Below are 16,363 nucleotides of genomic sequence, written 5' to 3'. Positions count from 1 at the left end.
TGCAGCTGACCACCCTGGTTTGTGTCCATGTTCATCTACTCCCAGGTGCTGAAAAGAGTGGGATACCATTTTTGAGAAGTAACCACTGTTTTTCCCTCCTATTTTCTCCCCTCTTCTCCCTATTCAAACAGCTGGACAACCCTGGGCTCCACTGCCTGAGGTTGGAGGATGGGAAGGATTTTACAGAGTGCAAAACAGAAAACCACATGGAGGCTGGGCATGGTGGCTCACGCCTGTAATCCCAGCACTTTGGGAGGCTAGGCAGGTGGATCACTTGAAGCCAGGAGTTTGAGACCAGCCTGGCGAACATGGCACACACCTGCAATCCCAGCTACTCCGGAGGCTAAGACATAAGAATTGCTTGAACCCAGGAGGCAGAGGTTACAGCGAACTGAGATCATGCCACTGCACTCTAGCCTGGGAGACAGAGGGAGACTCTAAGAAAGGAGGAAGGGGAAGGGGGAGAGGAAGGGGAAGGAAAAGAGGGAGAGGGAGGGAGGGAGGGAGGGAAAGAAAGGAAACCACATGGAGTGTCTGCTTAGTGAAAGAGAGGTAAGGGAGACGGCCGTCAGCGGGGAAGAATGTTACAGAGACCTCACACAACTAAGGGCCCAGCTTTGGTTCCCAGAGTGGGGCTTCCCCCTTTTCCTCCTTCTTTTAATAACAGCTTTATTAAGATACAATGCACATACCACATAATTCACCAATGTGTACAGTTCAACTGCTCTCAGCACGTTCTGATCCATCATCACACTCAACTTTAAACACTTCATTGTTCCCAAAAGAAACCCTGTACCCATGAGTAGTCACTCCCCGTTCCCTTTAACACCTCCAGCACCTGACTACCACTAATAAGCTTCCTGTCTCCATGGCTTTGCCTATTCTGGACATTTCATATTAATGGAATCACACAGCATATGATCTGTGTCTGGTTTTCTGGTTCATCCATGTTGTGGTGTATGTCAGTGCTTCATCCCTTTTTATGGCTGAGGAATATTCCATATCATACAGCAAGACCACATGTTGTTTATCCATTCATCTGTTGAGGGACATTTGGGTTGTTTCCACTTTTAGCCACTATGAGTAATGCTTCTATGAACATTCTTATACAAGTTTCTGTGTGGATGTAGGTTTTTCAGTTCTTTTGGTTATATACCTAGGAATGGAATTGCTGGGTCATATGGTAATTCTATGTTTAACCTTTTGAGTATCCTTTTTGATAATTTTAATCTTTTAACTGGAGTCTTTGTCCACTTATATTTAATGTAAGTACTGATGTTTGGATTTAAATCTAATATATATATATAATATATGTTATATATATAATATATGTAAAATATATATATATATATAATATATATATATAACTTTTTTTTGAGATAAGGTCTCACTCTCTTGCCCAGGCTGGAAGGCAGTGGTGTGATCATGGCTCACTGCAGCTTCAACCTCCTAGGCATAAGTGATCCTCTCAGCTCCCAAGCAGCTGGGACTACAGGCACACACCACTGCACCCGACTAATTTTTAAATTTATTGTACAGGTGAAGTTTCGCTATGTTGCCCAGGCTAGTCTCGGATTCCTAGGTTCAAGCCATCCTCCCGCCTGGGCCCCCCAAAGTACTGGGATTACAGGTGTGAGCCACCATGACTGGCCTAAATCTATCATCTTATTCAGGGCTAGCTAGCCCATATGTTCTATGTTCCTTTTTCTCAATTCTTCGATCATATTATTTTTTTCATTTTTCTATTTTTCCCTTCTATTAGCTTAAAAATATGTACTCCTTTCTCCTATTACATGGGTTGTTCCTTTAGAGATTAAAACATGCATCCTTGACTTAGCAATGGATATCATTAGCTGTTTACCGTATTCATGAGTAAGGTAAGGACCTTAAAATACTTTAACTTCTTTTACCCGCTCCTGACTTAAAGCCATTGTTGTCATGTATTTTACTTTTATATGTATTTTAAACCTCATAAGACATTATTATTATAGCTTTCAGTCAAAACTGACACATCCCCCCCCTTTTTTTTTTTTGAGACGGAGTCTCGCCTTGTTGCCCAGGCTGGAGTGCAGTGGTGCAATCTCGGCTCACTGCAAGCTCCACCTCCCAAGTTCAAGCGATTCTCCTCCCTCAGCCTTCCATGTAGCTGGGACTACAGGCGCGTGCTACCACACCCAGCTAATTTTTTTGTAGTTTTAGTAGAGACGGGTTTCACCGTGTTGGCCAGGATGGTCTCTATCTCCTGATCTCATGATCCACCTGCCTTGGCCTCCCAAAGTGCTGGGATTACAGGCGTGAGCCACCACGCCCGGCCACACATCTCCCTTTTAAAAAGAAAAAACAAAAACAAAAAAAAACAACCACTTGGCCCAGCACGGTGGCTCATGCCTGTAATCCCAGCACTTTGGGAGGCCAAGATGGGCAGATCACGAGGTCAGGAGATCGAGACCATCCTGGCCAACACGGTGAAACCCCATCTCTACTACAAATACAAAAATAACCCGGGCATGGTGACACGTGCCTGTAGTCCCAGCTACTCGGGAGGCTGAGGCAGGAGAATCACTTGAACCCGGGAAGTGGAGGGTGCGGTGAGCCGAGATCACACCACTGCACTCCAGCCTGGTGACAGAGCGAGACTCTGTCTCAAAAAAAAATAAAATAAATAAAAAAATAAATAATCACTTTTTACTCCTTTTTTTAACCCCGGGTTCCCAAAGTGCTGGGATTACAGGCATGAGCCACCCCGCCCAGCCATCCTTTCTGTATTTTTTTTTTTAATAGGGTCTTGCTCTGTCACCCAGGCTAGAGTGCAGTGGCATGAGCATGGCTTGCCATAACTTCAAATCCTGAGCTCAAGTGATCCTCCTACTTCAGCTTCTGGAGTAGCTGGGCCTACAGGAGCAGGCCACTACACCCAGCTAATTTGTTATTTTTTGTAGAGATGGGGGTCTCACTATGTTGCCTGGGCTGGTCTCGAACGAACTCCTGGCCTCAAGCGATCCACCTGCCTTAGCTACCCAAAGTGATAGGATTACAGGTATGAGCTCTGCCACCGCACCTAGCCCTTTCTGAATCTTTGAGTTTCCATCTGGGATCATTTTCCTTCTGCCTGAAACTTACTCTTTATTATCTCCTTTTGCATACATCTGCTGGTGATAAATTCTCTCAGCTTCTATTTTTCTGAAGGTCTTTTTAAAAATACCTTCTGGCCGGGTGCTGGTGGCTCACACCTGTAGTCCCAGCACTTTGGGAGGCGGAGGAGGGCAGATTGCCTGAGGGTGGGAGTTCGAGACCAGCCTGGCCAGCATGGTGAAATCCCGTCTCTACTAAAAATACAAAAATTAGCTGGGTGTGGTGGCAGGCACCTGTAATCTCAGCTAATCCGGAGGCTGAGGCAGGATAATCGCTTGAACCCAGGAGGCAGAGGGTGCAGTGAGCTGAGATCATGCCACTGCACCAGCCTGGGCAACAGAGCGAGACTCCATCTCAAACAAACAAACAAACAAACAAAACTTTCTTTCCTAAGTATAGTTTTATGGGTTACTTTACTCTAGGTAGGTTGTTTCCTCTTATATCACTTACAATGTATCATTCTATTGTCTTCTGGCCTCTATTATTTCTGTGATGGGGCCATCTGCCAGTGTAACTGTTGCTCTTGTGAAGGGACTCCACCTTTTATCTCTGGGTCCTTTTAAGACTTTTTCTTGTGTTTGGTTTTCAGCAAATTTACTATACTGCTCCTAGGGGCTGATTTCTTTTTGTTATCCTGCTTGGGGCTAATAGGGCTTCATTTGTGATTGATGTCTTTCATACATTTTGAAAAGTTTTAGCCATGTGGTTTCAAATGTTGCCTTGTCTGCCCTTCCTTTTGGAACTTCTGTTACACGCATATTAAGCCTTCGCATCGTATCCTTCCTATGTGATTAGTCATATGTTGCTGCATAACAAATTACTCCAAAACGTGGGTGTAATTTGTTATTTCATGGTTTCTATGCATTAGATCAGGAATCTCAGAGCAGCTTAGTTAGGTGGTGCTGGTCAGGGTCTCTCATGAGGTGCTGCTAACCTGTCAGTTGGGCCGGAAATCTCTTGAAGGCTAAAGGAGCTGTTTCCAAGTGGCTGGCAGGTCTCAGGTACTTTCTGACTGCTCCTCAGCAGCACACTGACCTCTCTGCAGGGCTACCTAGGTGTCTGCATGACATGGCAATGGCACTTAGCTTCCTTCAGAGTGAGTGTGCTCGTTTTTTTGTTTTGTTTTGTTTTGTTTTTGAGACGGAGTCTCGCTCTGTCGCCCAGGCTGGAGTGTGGTGGCGTGATCTCTGCTCACTGCAAGCTCCGCCTCCCGGGTTCACGCCATTCTCCCGCCTCAGCCTCCCGCCTCTGCCTCCCGAGTAGCTGGGACTACAGGCACCCACCACCACGCCCGGCTAATTTTTTTGTATTTTTAGTAGAGATGGGGTTTCACCATGTTAGCCAGGATGGTCTCCATCTCCTGACCTCGTGATCCGCCTGCCTCAGCCTCCCAAAGTGCTGGGATTACAGGCGTGAGCCACCACGCCCCGCCAGGGGTGCACTTTTAAAATTTAATAAATAGTGCCAAATTGTCCTCCAAAAAGCTTGATCTTACCAATGGCCTATGGGGATGCCTATTTCCGATTCTGTTGATAATACTAGATATTATCTGTCTATAAATCTTTAGGTAAAATTAGGCATATTTTCATATGGTTATTAGGCACTGGATGTTTTTTCTTCTATGAATAGCCCATTTATTTCTTCAGCCCATTTTTTACTAACAAATTGTTCATATTTTCTCACTGATTTATATGATGGAGATATATATATGTGTGTGTGTATGTATATATATGTATGTGTCTTTGTCCTTTATCTATGTGTCAAGTATTTCCTTTATTTAACATCAGTTAATGTGTCTTTTCTTATACAGACTTGAATGTTTATGTATTTAAATATTATATACTACTTTGTGGTTTCTGGGTTTCATGGCAAGCTCTGGAGGGTCTTCCACATCATAAAGGTAGAAAACTATACTTCTGAGCCAGGCACGGTGGTGTGCACCTGTATAGTTCCAGCTATTCAGGAGGCTGAGGTGGGAGGACTGGTTGAGTCCAGGAGTTCTAGGCTGCAGTGAGCCATAATTGCACCACTGCACTCCCGCCTGGGCAACAGAGCAAGACCTTCTTTCTTAAAAAAAAAAAAAAATGAGAGGAGGGGCCCAAAGGTTGTTTGAAAGTCTGTGCTGGGCATGTGGCCACAGGAATCCTGACTGTCCCCTGGCAGGTGGTTACACTGTTCTCTACCATCCACCAGCACCGATTATCAGGGAATATGCTGCTCCAGGAGCCCTCGAAGGCACCCTCCCTTTGGACAGAGGCCAAGTCTGTTTGCTGCTCTTTTCTGGGGAATCTATAGGAGAATCACGTGAGCCTAGAAGTTTGAGACCAGCCTAGGCAAAATAGCAAGACCCCTATCTCTACTAAAATACAAAAATTAGCCTAGCATGGTGGCACCTGCCTGCAGTTCCAGGGAAAAAGTGAAACCTTACCTCTAAAAAAAAGGAAAAACTATTCACCAGTCATGGTGGCATGCGTCTGAAATCCCAGCTACTTGGGAGGTTGAGGCAGGAGAATTGCTTGAACCAGGAGGTGGAGGTTGCAATGAGCTGAGATTGTGCTACTGCACTCTAGACTGGGTGACAGAGCAAGACTCCATCTCAAAAAAAAAAAAAAAGAAAAGAAAAGAAATTGAATCTGTAGTTAAAAATCTTCCACCAAAACAGAAACTTTTGTCTTTTCAACAAATGGCACTGGGACAATTACACATATATGCAAAAGAATGAATTTGGATCTCTACCTAACACCATATAAAAAATTAACTCAAAATGAATCAAAGGCCTAAATGTAAGAGCTAAAACTCGGCCGGGCGCAGTGGCTCATGCCTGTAATCCCAGCACTTTGGGAGGCCAACGCAGGTGGATCACGAGGTCAGGAGATCGAGACCATCCTGGCTGACATGGTGAAATCCCGTCTCTACTAAGAATACAAAAACAAAATTAGATGGGCGTAGTAGCAGGCAGGTGCCTGCTACTCGGTAGTCGCAGCTACTCGGGAGGCTGAGGCTGGAGAATGGCGTGAACCCGTGAGGTGGAGCTTGCAGTGAGCCAAGATCCCGCCACCGCACTCCAGCCTGGGTGACAGAGCAAGACTCCATCTCAAAAAAAAAAAAAAAAAAAAAAAGCTAAAACTCTTAGAAGAAAATGTAGAGGTAAAACTTCCCTATCTTGCATAAGGCAATAATTTCTTAAATCAAAAACACAAAAGAGAAAAGAATAGATAAATTGGTCTTTGTCATAATTTCATAATTAAAAGCTTTTGTTCATCAAGGGACACTGTCAAGAAAGTGAAAAGACAACCTGCAATATAGGAGGAAATATTTGAAAATGATATATTTGACAAGGTCTAGTATCCAACTTTATAAAGAATTATTGGCTGGGTGTGGTGGCTTATGCCTGCAAGCATTTTGGGAGGCCGAGGTAGGAGGATTGCTTGAGGCCAGGAGTTCGAGACCAGCCTGGGCAACACAGTGAGACTACTGTCTCTACAGAAAATTAAAAAATTAGCCGGGCACAGTGGCATGCACCCGTAGTCCCAGCTACACAGGAAGCTGAGGTGGGAAGATGGTTTGAGCCCAGGAGGTCGAGTCTGCAGTAAGCTGTGATGATGCCACTACACTCCAGCCTGGATGACAGAGTAAGACCTGTCCAAAAAAAAAAAATTCTTACAACTTCCTGATAAAAAGAAAAAAGACAAATAACCTAATTAAAAATGGAGGAGGGATTTGACTAAATAGCTCTCCCAAGAAGATATACAAATAGCCAATAAGCACATGAAAAGATGCTCAACATCATTAGTCATTAGGAAAACAAAGACCAAAACCACAATGTGATACTAATTTATACTCATTAGAATAGCTATAATAATTTTTTTAAAAAGAGATGGGGTCTTGCTATGTTGCCCAAGCTGGCTTCAAGCTCCTGGACTCAAGCGATCCTCCCACTTCAGCTGGGACTACAGATTGAACAGCTGGGACTACAGATGCATGCCACTGTACATGGCTTTATAATACAATTTTTAAAAGGAATTAAAAAATGTTGGAAAAGGGGGCATAAAATTACCACCAGACCTGCCCTATAAGAAATGTTGAAAGGAGGTCAGGCACAGTGGTGCATGCCTGTAATCCCAGCTACTCAGGAGGCTGAGGCAGGAGAATCGCTTGAACCCAAAAGGCAGAGGTTGCAGTGAGAGCTGAGACTGCACCACTGCACTCCAGCCTGGGTGACAGAGTGAGACTCCATCTCAAAAAAAAAGAAAAAAAGAAAAAAGAAAAAAAATTAATAAATAAAATTTCATGCTATGTATATTGTACTATAATTTAAAAAGTAAATAATTTTTTAAAGCATTGGAGAGGATGTGGACAAACTGGAATCCTCAGACTTTGCTGGTAGGAATGTAAAATGGTTCAGCTAATGTGGAAAACAGTTTTGTAGTTCCTCAAAATGCTAAACACAGTTACCATATGACCTAGCAAATATAGTCTTGGTATATACCCAAGAGAAGTGAAAACATGTTCACATAAAAACTCATATCCAAATGTTTATAATACTGTTATTCATAATAGCAAAAGCAGAAACAACCCACATGTCCATCAACAGATGAAAAGATAAATTGTGGTGAAACCACACAATGGACTAACATTCAGCTACACAAAGGGATGAAGCACTGACACCTGTTACAACATGAATGAACCTTGAAAACATTATTCTAAGTACAAGCAGACAGACACAAAGCCCACACATTGTATTATTCCATTTATGTGAAATATCCAGAACAGGCAAATTCATAACAGCGGGAAGCAGATTAGTGATTGCGAGGGGCTGGGGGAAGAAGGGAATGGGGAGTGACTGTTAATGGGTATAGGGTTTCCTTTTGGAGTGATGAAAATTTTCTAGAATTAGATAGTGGTGAAGGTTACTCTGCATATACCAAAAACCACTGACTTGTAAATTTTATTCTTTTTAAAAAAACTCTTATCTCATGACAGATTACTGACTTGTAAGCTTTAAAAGGGCATATTTTATATGAATTATGTTTCAACGAAAATGTAATTAACAAATTCCATTTACAATACTCACAGACTTCATTACACTCAATATCACTCAGGTTCTTGACACTGCAAAACCTCTGTAGTTCAGAGTTGTAATATAAGTTGGTGAAAGCCATCCCCAGGCAGTGGCCTGGAAGTATTAGGAATGTATAATCCAAGGATTTTGAGATTGTTGCATAGCCTAGCTATGCGAAGAGAATAGAAAATATTAACTCTGCTTGCAGGAAGAAAAGGGCATATCTTCTATTATCTATCCTAACCCACTTTATTGTATATCCATCATTACACCATCAGACTCCCAGGCCTCCAGACCAGAAAACTGGTTCTCCCTGACTCCTCTTCCTCTATAGTCATTCAACCTCTAAGACCTAAGTATCTTTCTTCTGCTATGCTCCTCGAATCTGTCACTTTACTTCTTTCCAATTGTTCACGCGGGAGGATCTGCAAGAACATGGTGTGTGTGGGAAAATCAGGAGCACAGCCGCAGCATGGTCTGCATCTGTGGAGGTGGGGGAGCTGAGGGCAGAGGGAGATGAGGTTTACAGGTGATCTGCGTCCAGATAGCAGGGGTGAATTGCCGGCTCCCAAGTTGTTTGAGTGTCATCTTCCAGATGATAAGGAGGATGCAGTTCCTGCCTCTATAGTTTGTGGAGATAAAACTATCACCAAGAGTCCCTTAGGAGACAGAATGACTCCCAAGTTAAAAGCAGAGGGGACTGGGCACGGTGGCTCACGCCTGTAATCCCAGCACTTTGGGAGGCCGAGACAGGTGGATCACGAGGTCAGGAGATCGAGACCATCCTGGCTAACACAGTGAAACCCCGTCTCTACGAAAAATACAAAAAATTAGCCGGGCGTGGTGGCGGGCGCCTGTAGTTCCAGCTCCTAGGGAGGCTGAGGCAGAAGAATGGCGTGAACCCGGGAGGCGGAGCTTGCAGTGAGCCGAGATTGCACCACTGCACTCCAGCCTGGGCCACAGAGCGAGACTCCGTCAAAAAAAAAAAAAAAAAAAAAAAAAAAAGTCAATCCTAAACACTTGAGAAAGAATATCAGAATCTCAATTTTAAAAGTGAGGTGTTAGAAATACTGCATGGGCACTTCCCTTCTACTCATCTGCACATGCAGACATGAACAAGCCCTAAACTCTGCTCTCCAGGAGCTGCCCTGGAAATCAGTGGTACAGTGTAGTGTGATAAGGGGTTCAGAGATGCTCACAAAACACACAGGCAGAACAAAGCAGGAGGCGGTCCATTCTGCATAAAATAACCAGGGAGCTGAAAATTACTCAATGCAACCACAATTAAGTACTTCAACCCATCAGTACCCTGGTGAGGTATTTCTGGACAATAAACATATGTCCCCAAAGTACTGCCCCTTACTAGCTTGAAGCAGCAATTCTTGGGGGGGCCACATGGAGACCCTGAAGCAGATCCCTCTGCTCCTAACAAAGCTGGGAACTTGAGTCTTCTTCTGCCAAGGGATGAGGGAGATCTCACACCCTGTGTCCCCACTGGGGCAGAGCTGCCAACCTAGACTTCCTAGCTGGTTCCGGTTCTGGGCAGGGGTCCCCAGGAAAAGCTGCCTGTGATATGCAGCTGAAGAATCCCAGCACCCTGCAGCACTCACCACCAGCAGCAGACTGGGGATGAGGAAGGAGATGAGGTCCCATAGCAGAGTGGAGAGCCAGAAAGTGGCCACATAAACTCCATTGATAAACTGGACAAGCTTGGCCTTAACGCGCCTCTCTCTGACTGTCAACATGGAAAAAGAGCTAGACAGGAAAGCTAATCCAAAAAGCAAGTTGATAACAAGGTAATGTCCTTTAGGTTCCCTGTAAAAGACGGGACATAAGGAGAGAGGTAGCAGAGTAAGTGGAACTGCTAATAACAACCATCTCCCAAAATAACAATTTGTAATTAAAACAAGAAGCAAAGACAGAAACAGGTGGGAAAGGGTGGAACCCTACAGAGGTGTAGATAGAGAGAAGAAAATTCACACATACTGATACAGGAAATTCTCTGAATCCTCCATGGCTGACTGAGGTTGAGGGTGGTTGGCTACGGTAATGGAAGCCCTGGCACCAGAAAGCAACTTCAAGAGAAAATTGTCCAATAGCGCCAGAGCCAGGGCAGAAGAATGGTATGCCTGGTTGTTGAACAGCGCTGTCACTATGGTGTGATTTCCCACGTCTTCAAAGGAAGCTGCCACTAAGTAGAGCTTATCAAAGTCCTCAGGCTCCTCTTTTGCCTTTTTCAATAGGAACTCATCTACAGAACCTAGAAGGGAACAAAATACCCACCAGGACGAGTGTCACACCAGGCCCACTGGGGTGGGGAGAACTCACTATCAGTCTCTCACAACCTGCTGCTCCTCCTAGGTACTTCATCACTAACCTCCACTGACCTCTAAATGCAGGCCTCCTCCCACCACTTTGCCCTGAATTCCAGTCACTCTTGGAGTCTTGTCTATTCTTCCTTTATTTTATTTATTTATTTGTATTTTTAGAGAGGGAGCCTTGCTCTGTTCCCCAGGCTGGAGTGCAGTGATGTGATCATAGCTTACTGCAGCCTTGACCTCCTGGGCTCAAGTGATCCTCCTGCCTCAGCCTCCCAAAGTGTTGAGATTACAGGTGTGAGCCACTGTGCCTGGCTCTATTAATCTTTTAAGTCTCTTCCAATTGTCTGCTTCTTTCCTTCCCACTGCCTCAACTGGGTCTGGATCCCATCATCTGTGCCTGGATTATGTAGCCCTCAATGAAGAGCTCGCTTTTTTTTTTCCGAAACAGAGTCTCATTCTATTGCCCAGGCTGGAGTGCAGTGGTGCCATCTTGGCTCACTGCAACCTCTGCCTCCCAGGTTCAAGCAATTCTCCTGCCTCAGCCTCCCGAATAGCTGTGACCATAGTTGTGCGCCAGCAAGCCCAGCTAATTTTTGTATTTTTAGTAGAGACAGGGTTTCACCATTTTGGCCAGGCTGGTCTTGAACTCCTGGCCTCAAGTGATCTGCCCAGCTCAGCTTCCCAAAGTGCTGGGATTACAGGCGTGAGCCACTGCACCTGGCCAGATCTTGCCTTCTATCTGGCACCTCCAGTCTCTGTTTGAAAGGACACAGCTGGCCATAATGCGCCCCACCAATTAACTTGCAGTGGCTCTCCACTGTCCTCACGACAAAGCCAAATTCCTCCACATGAGGTACAGACCCCATCACTATCCAAACTCAGCCTCACGTCTTTTAGCTCTAGCCAAACCTAAGGACTTACAGTGCCCCATGCTTACAAATGCTCTTCTTGTTTTTCGGAATGTTCTCTGGGTTACTTTTCCCTTCTATTGGTCAATGCCTACTCATACCTTGGGCTCTTACTCTGGAGCCTACTCTGACCCTCCATGACTGAGATATGTCTGTGTAATTCCACAGTATTCCAATCGCAGTCACTGTCACTTTGTGTTGTAACTATCACTTCTGCATAAGGCCTCAGGTAATGATGCTGTTCATTACTGTATTCCCAGCACACAGTGCCAAGTCAAATATACAACCCACCCAGAGTCCAGAAATCTAAACTCTTTAGTGCTGAAGGGACCTTCAATCATAATGACAACAACAATAGTACCAGCACCACTGTCTGAGTGCTCACTGGGTGCACCTGTGCAAAGCACTTAACAAGCACTCACTCACAAAATCACCCAATGATACTGTGAGGTGAAGTCTGTCTTCTCCCCATTTGGAGTATGAAGAAACCAAGGCTTAGAGAGGCAGGGTGTTATGCTCCCAACCATTTTGTTACATCATGCTCTGCATTTGAAATCTTTATTTTAAAAAAGTAATTACTTTAAAATGTTATTTAATCAAAATAATGCATGAATATAATTTTAAAAATCAAATAGCTATACAAGAAACAGCAGTGCTCTGCCCTAGCCCTGAGCCTCCCCAATGGCTGTTCACCAGAAGCAACCCCTTTCACATCTTTTACCTGGTGTTTCTCCACATTGCTAAACAGCACATCACCTAGCTGTTGATGTTTCATGATGGAAGCAAGGATTTTGTTCTCTTACAACCCCCACAGACTTCCTCCCACTAGAGTTACATCATAATTTTCGCTAAATCAATAGTCAGTTTTTGTTTTTTGTTTTTTTTGAGACAGAGTCTCGCTCTGTTGCCCAGGCTGGAGTGCAGTGGCGCAATCTCGGCTCACTGCAAGCTCCACCTCCCAGATTCACGCTGTTCTCCTGCCTCAGTCTCCCGAGTAGCTGAGACCACAGCTGTCCGCCACCACGCCTGGCTAATTTTTTGTATTTTTAGTAGAGATGGGATTTCACCGTGTTAGCCAGGATGGTCTTGATCTCCTGAACTCGTGATCCGCCCGCCTCAGCCTCCCAAAGTGCTGGGATTACAGGCGTGAGCCACCGCACCCGGCCAATAGTCAGTTTTGAGATTATGATGACTAAGCAAAAATTATTTACAACTGAACCAAGTAGTATGTTATGTTTTGTTGTACAACTTTTCCCCTTGAAGTTAATAATATTCTTGTTTTCTCATTTGCCTAGTTTTCTTTATATCTATCACCACTTCGTCCATAAACTCCCTTGGTAGAAGTGTAGATCTTGACCGGGCGTGGTGGCTCACGTCTGTAATCCCAGCACTTTGGGAGGCTGAGGTGGGTGGATCAGAAGGTCAGGAGTTCAAGACCAGCCTGGCCAATATGGTGAAACCCCTTCTCTACTAAAAATACAAAAATTACCCAGCCACAGTGGCATGCACCTGTAATCCCAGCCACTCGGAAGGCTGAGGCAGGAGAATTGCTTGAACCCAGAAGGCAGAGGTTGCAGTGAGCCAAGATGGCACCACTGTACTCCAGCCTGGGCAATGGAGCAAGACTCCATCTAAAAAAAAAAAAAAAAGTGTAGCTGTCCTTTCAATACAATTCAAACATATTGAATAGTTTATCAATTTTATTTTGGGAGGCCGGGTGCAGTGGCTCATGCCTGAAATCCCAGAACTTTGGGAGGCCGAGGCAGGCAGATCACTTGAGATCAGCAGTTCAAGACCAGCCTGGCCAATCTGGTGAAACCCCTTCTCTACTAAAAATACAAAAATTAGCTGTGTGTGGTGGCAGGTGCCTATAGTCCCAGCTACTCGGGAGGCTGAGGCAGAATTGCTTGAACCCAGGAAGTGGAGGTTGCAGTGAGCCGAGATCATACCCTTGCACTCCAGCCTGGGCATTGCAGCAAGACTCCATCTCAAACACATACACACACACACATACACACACACACACACAAACCTATAATTTTATTTGGGGGCATGATTTCATTCCTAGAAAGACACATACTTGGTCTTATTTCTAGGGACTCTACCTTTCCTGTCATTTGGGGTTTGAAATACGGTTTTCTGAGATTTCTGGCTATTTATTTCTAACTTCAGAGAGCACCACGTGGCCCACCAGCACATGGCTTCACTACAAAGAACAACAGGATTGTTTCATGCCCCATTTTCCCGGGCCTGGTACATACTTACCTAGGACCTCCAGAGGAATCTGTCCCTCAACCATAAGCATATTTGCAAAGCATTCTGAAAGTTGAGGATCCAGCCTGGAATTCTGAGAAATAAAGAAAGGAACAATGGTCTGACCATATGTTTTCAGAGTCAGCTCCAATGGGACATTTTCTATGCTTCTTTCTTTGAAATTGAAGAACGTGAGGCTTAACATGATGATCACCAGAGGGACCAGGATCTGTATTGATAACATCAACATCCAGTTGTGTTAAGAATATGTGACCTTTTTCAGGAGCATGGCATAAAATTGTTGGCAGAGAAGACTGAACTACAATAAAAAAATAAAAGGGAAACACACCATTAACACGGTCACAGATAGAAGCTGGAGGCACTGAAGTGGCCCCTGGCTCATGCCCATTTGCACTCCCTGATACTACATATAACTAACTTTTCTTTCTTTCTTTCTTTTTTTTTTGAGACGGAGTCTCGCTCTGTCGCCCAGGCTGGAGTGCAGTGGCGCGATCTTGACTCACTGCACGCTCTGCCTCCCGGGTTCACGCCATTCTCCTGCCTCAACCTCCCAAGTAGCTGGGACTACAGGCGCCCGCCACCACGCCCGGCTAATTTTTTGTATTTTTAGTAGAGATGGGGTTTCACCGTGTTAGTTAGGATGGCCTTGATCTCCTGACCTCGTGATCCACCCGCCTCAGCCTCCCAAAGTGTTGGGATTACAGGCGTGGCCTCCCAAAGTGCTGGGATTATAGGCGTGAGCCACTGCTCCCGGCCTTAATTTTTCAATTATATTCAAAATTTGCTTCAAGTTAGAAGTTTTTTTTTTTTTTTTCAGACGGAGTCTCACTCTGTCGCCCAGGCTGGAGTGCAATGGTGCAATCTTGACTCACTGCAAGCTCCTCCTCCCAGGTTCACGCCATTCTGCCTCAGCCTCCCAAGTAGCTGAGGGACAACAGGTGCCTGCCACCATGCCCGGCTAATTTTTTTTATTTTTATTTTTAGTAGAGATGGGGTTTCACCATATCAGCCTGACCTCATCTCCTGACCTCATGATCCACCTGCCTTGGCCTCCCAAAGTGTTGGGATTACAGGCGTGAACCACCACGCCCGGCCAGAACTCTTTGAACTTATGATTTTTGTTTTGTTTTGTTTTGTTTTGTTTTGAGACAGGGTCTGACTCTGTCAGCCAGGCTGGAGGGCAGTGGTGTGATCTTGGCTCACTGAAGCCTTGACCTCCTGGGCTCAAGTGATCCTTCTGCCTCAGCCTCCCTAGTAGCTGGGACTAGAGGCATGCACCACTGTGCCTGGCTAATTTTTTATTTTTTGAAGAGATGGGGTCTTATTTTGCCTCCTGTATGAGACAGGTGGCTGACTTAGTTGACCCCAAGACCTTTCCCAACTTGGAGGCTCAGTGGATGACAGCTTCCTAGTAATTGTGTGATTCAAGGTTATGAAACAATAAAGTTAATCTCTTGACTAACTCACAAAAGTCAGTCTTATTTTACATTAATACTTGTGGATAGCTAAATCAAGAACACTTCATAAAATGAACCTCAATATTTCTTTCTTTTTTTTTTTCAGATGGAATTTTGCTCTCATTGCCCAGGCTGGAGTGCAATGGCACGATCTCGGCTCACTGCAACCTCCGCCTCCCAGGTTCAAGCAATTCCCCTGCCTCAGCCTCCCAAGTAGCTGAGATTACAGGCATGTGCCACCACACCCAACTAATTTTTTATTTTTAGTAGAGACGGGGTTTCTCCATGTTGGTCAGGCTGGTCTCAAACTCCCGACCTCAGGTGATCTGCCTGCCTCAGCCTCCCAAAGTGCTGGAATTACAGGCATGAGCCACTGTGCCCGGCCACAAACCAATATTCCTTTTTCTTTTTTTTTTAAGATGGAGTCTTGCTCTTGTCGCCCAGGCTAGCGCCTTGGCTCACTGTCACTGTAACCTCCGCCTCCAGGGTTCAAGCAATTCTCCTGCCTCAGCCTCTCGAGTAGCTAGGATTACAGGCACCCACCACCATGCCAGGCTAATTTATATACACACATATATATATATATATATATATATATATATATATATATATATATATAATTTTTTTTTTTTTTTAGTAGAGACAGGGTATCACCATGTTGGCCAGGCTGGTCTCGAATTCCTGACCTCAGGTTATCCACTCACCTCAGCCTCCCAAAGTGCTGGGATTACAGGTGTAAGACACCATGCCCAGCCCAATATCCTTTTTTCAACCTTAAAAGAACATTACAGGTTGTCCATATATTTCATAAGGATGTATTTTTAAAAATTTTAAATTCCAAGCGATATAATACATGATCTGTTTCATAGTGAAAGATACATGCTTTTTGGCCAGCAGATTTAGTACTTTTATTCTATCTTCTTCCTGGTCAGAGGAATGGCCAAGACCTCTACTATAATCTTTTATGATCCCTTCTTACACTGGGTTAATCCTATCCAGACCATCACCCTTCGCCTTTGAACTACAGCAGAGACTGTGATAGTGCCAAAGCCTGGCACAGCCAATCTTTTATGCCTAAAATGTGCACGTTTTTTCTTAAAACCCTGTAAAAGGCTGATGTAACTTCTTGACAGAATGACAGCATATTTCCAAGAATTAAACTAATATGTGCTTTCTTGCATACATTTTGAATATTTACCCCAGTGTTTG

The 16,363-nt window shown here is 44.6% G+C and overlaps 1 protein-coding gene across 1 annotated transcript in view; it reads right to left on the bottom strand.

Moving 5' to 3' along the window:
- The window catches only part of LOC467872 (ATP-binding cassette sub-family A member 17-like), a 62,918-nt gene that overhangs the window by 6,784 nt on the left and 39,771 nt on the right, over positions 1-16,363 (bottom strand). Inside the window, 3 exon segments of the mRNA XM_063797575.1 lie at positions 9,805-10,009; positions 10,181-10,454; positions 13,689-13,995. Of these exon segments, the coding sequence (XP_063653645.1) occupies positions 9,805-10,009; positions 10,181-10,454; positions 13,689-13,995 (786 nt within the window).

Source organism: Pan troglodytes, chromosome 18 (assembly GCF_028858775.2).
Source record: "Pan troglodytes isolate AG18354 chromosome 18, NHGRI_mPanTro3-v2.0_pri, whole genome shotgun sequence".
NCBI classification, from domain to species: domain Eukaryota; kingdom Metazoa; phylum Chordata; class Mammalia; order Primates; family Hominidae; genus Pan; species Pan troglodytes.
This window is presented reverse-complemented; position numbering and strand designations above follow the sequence as displayed.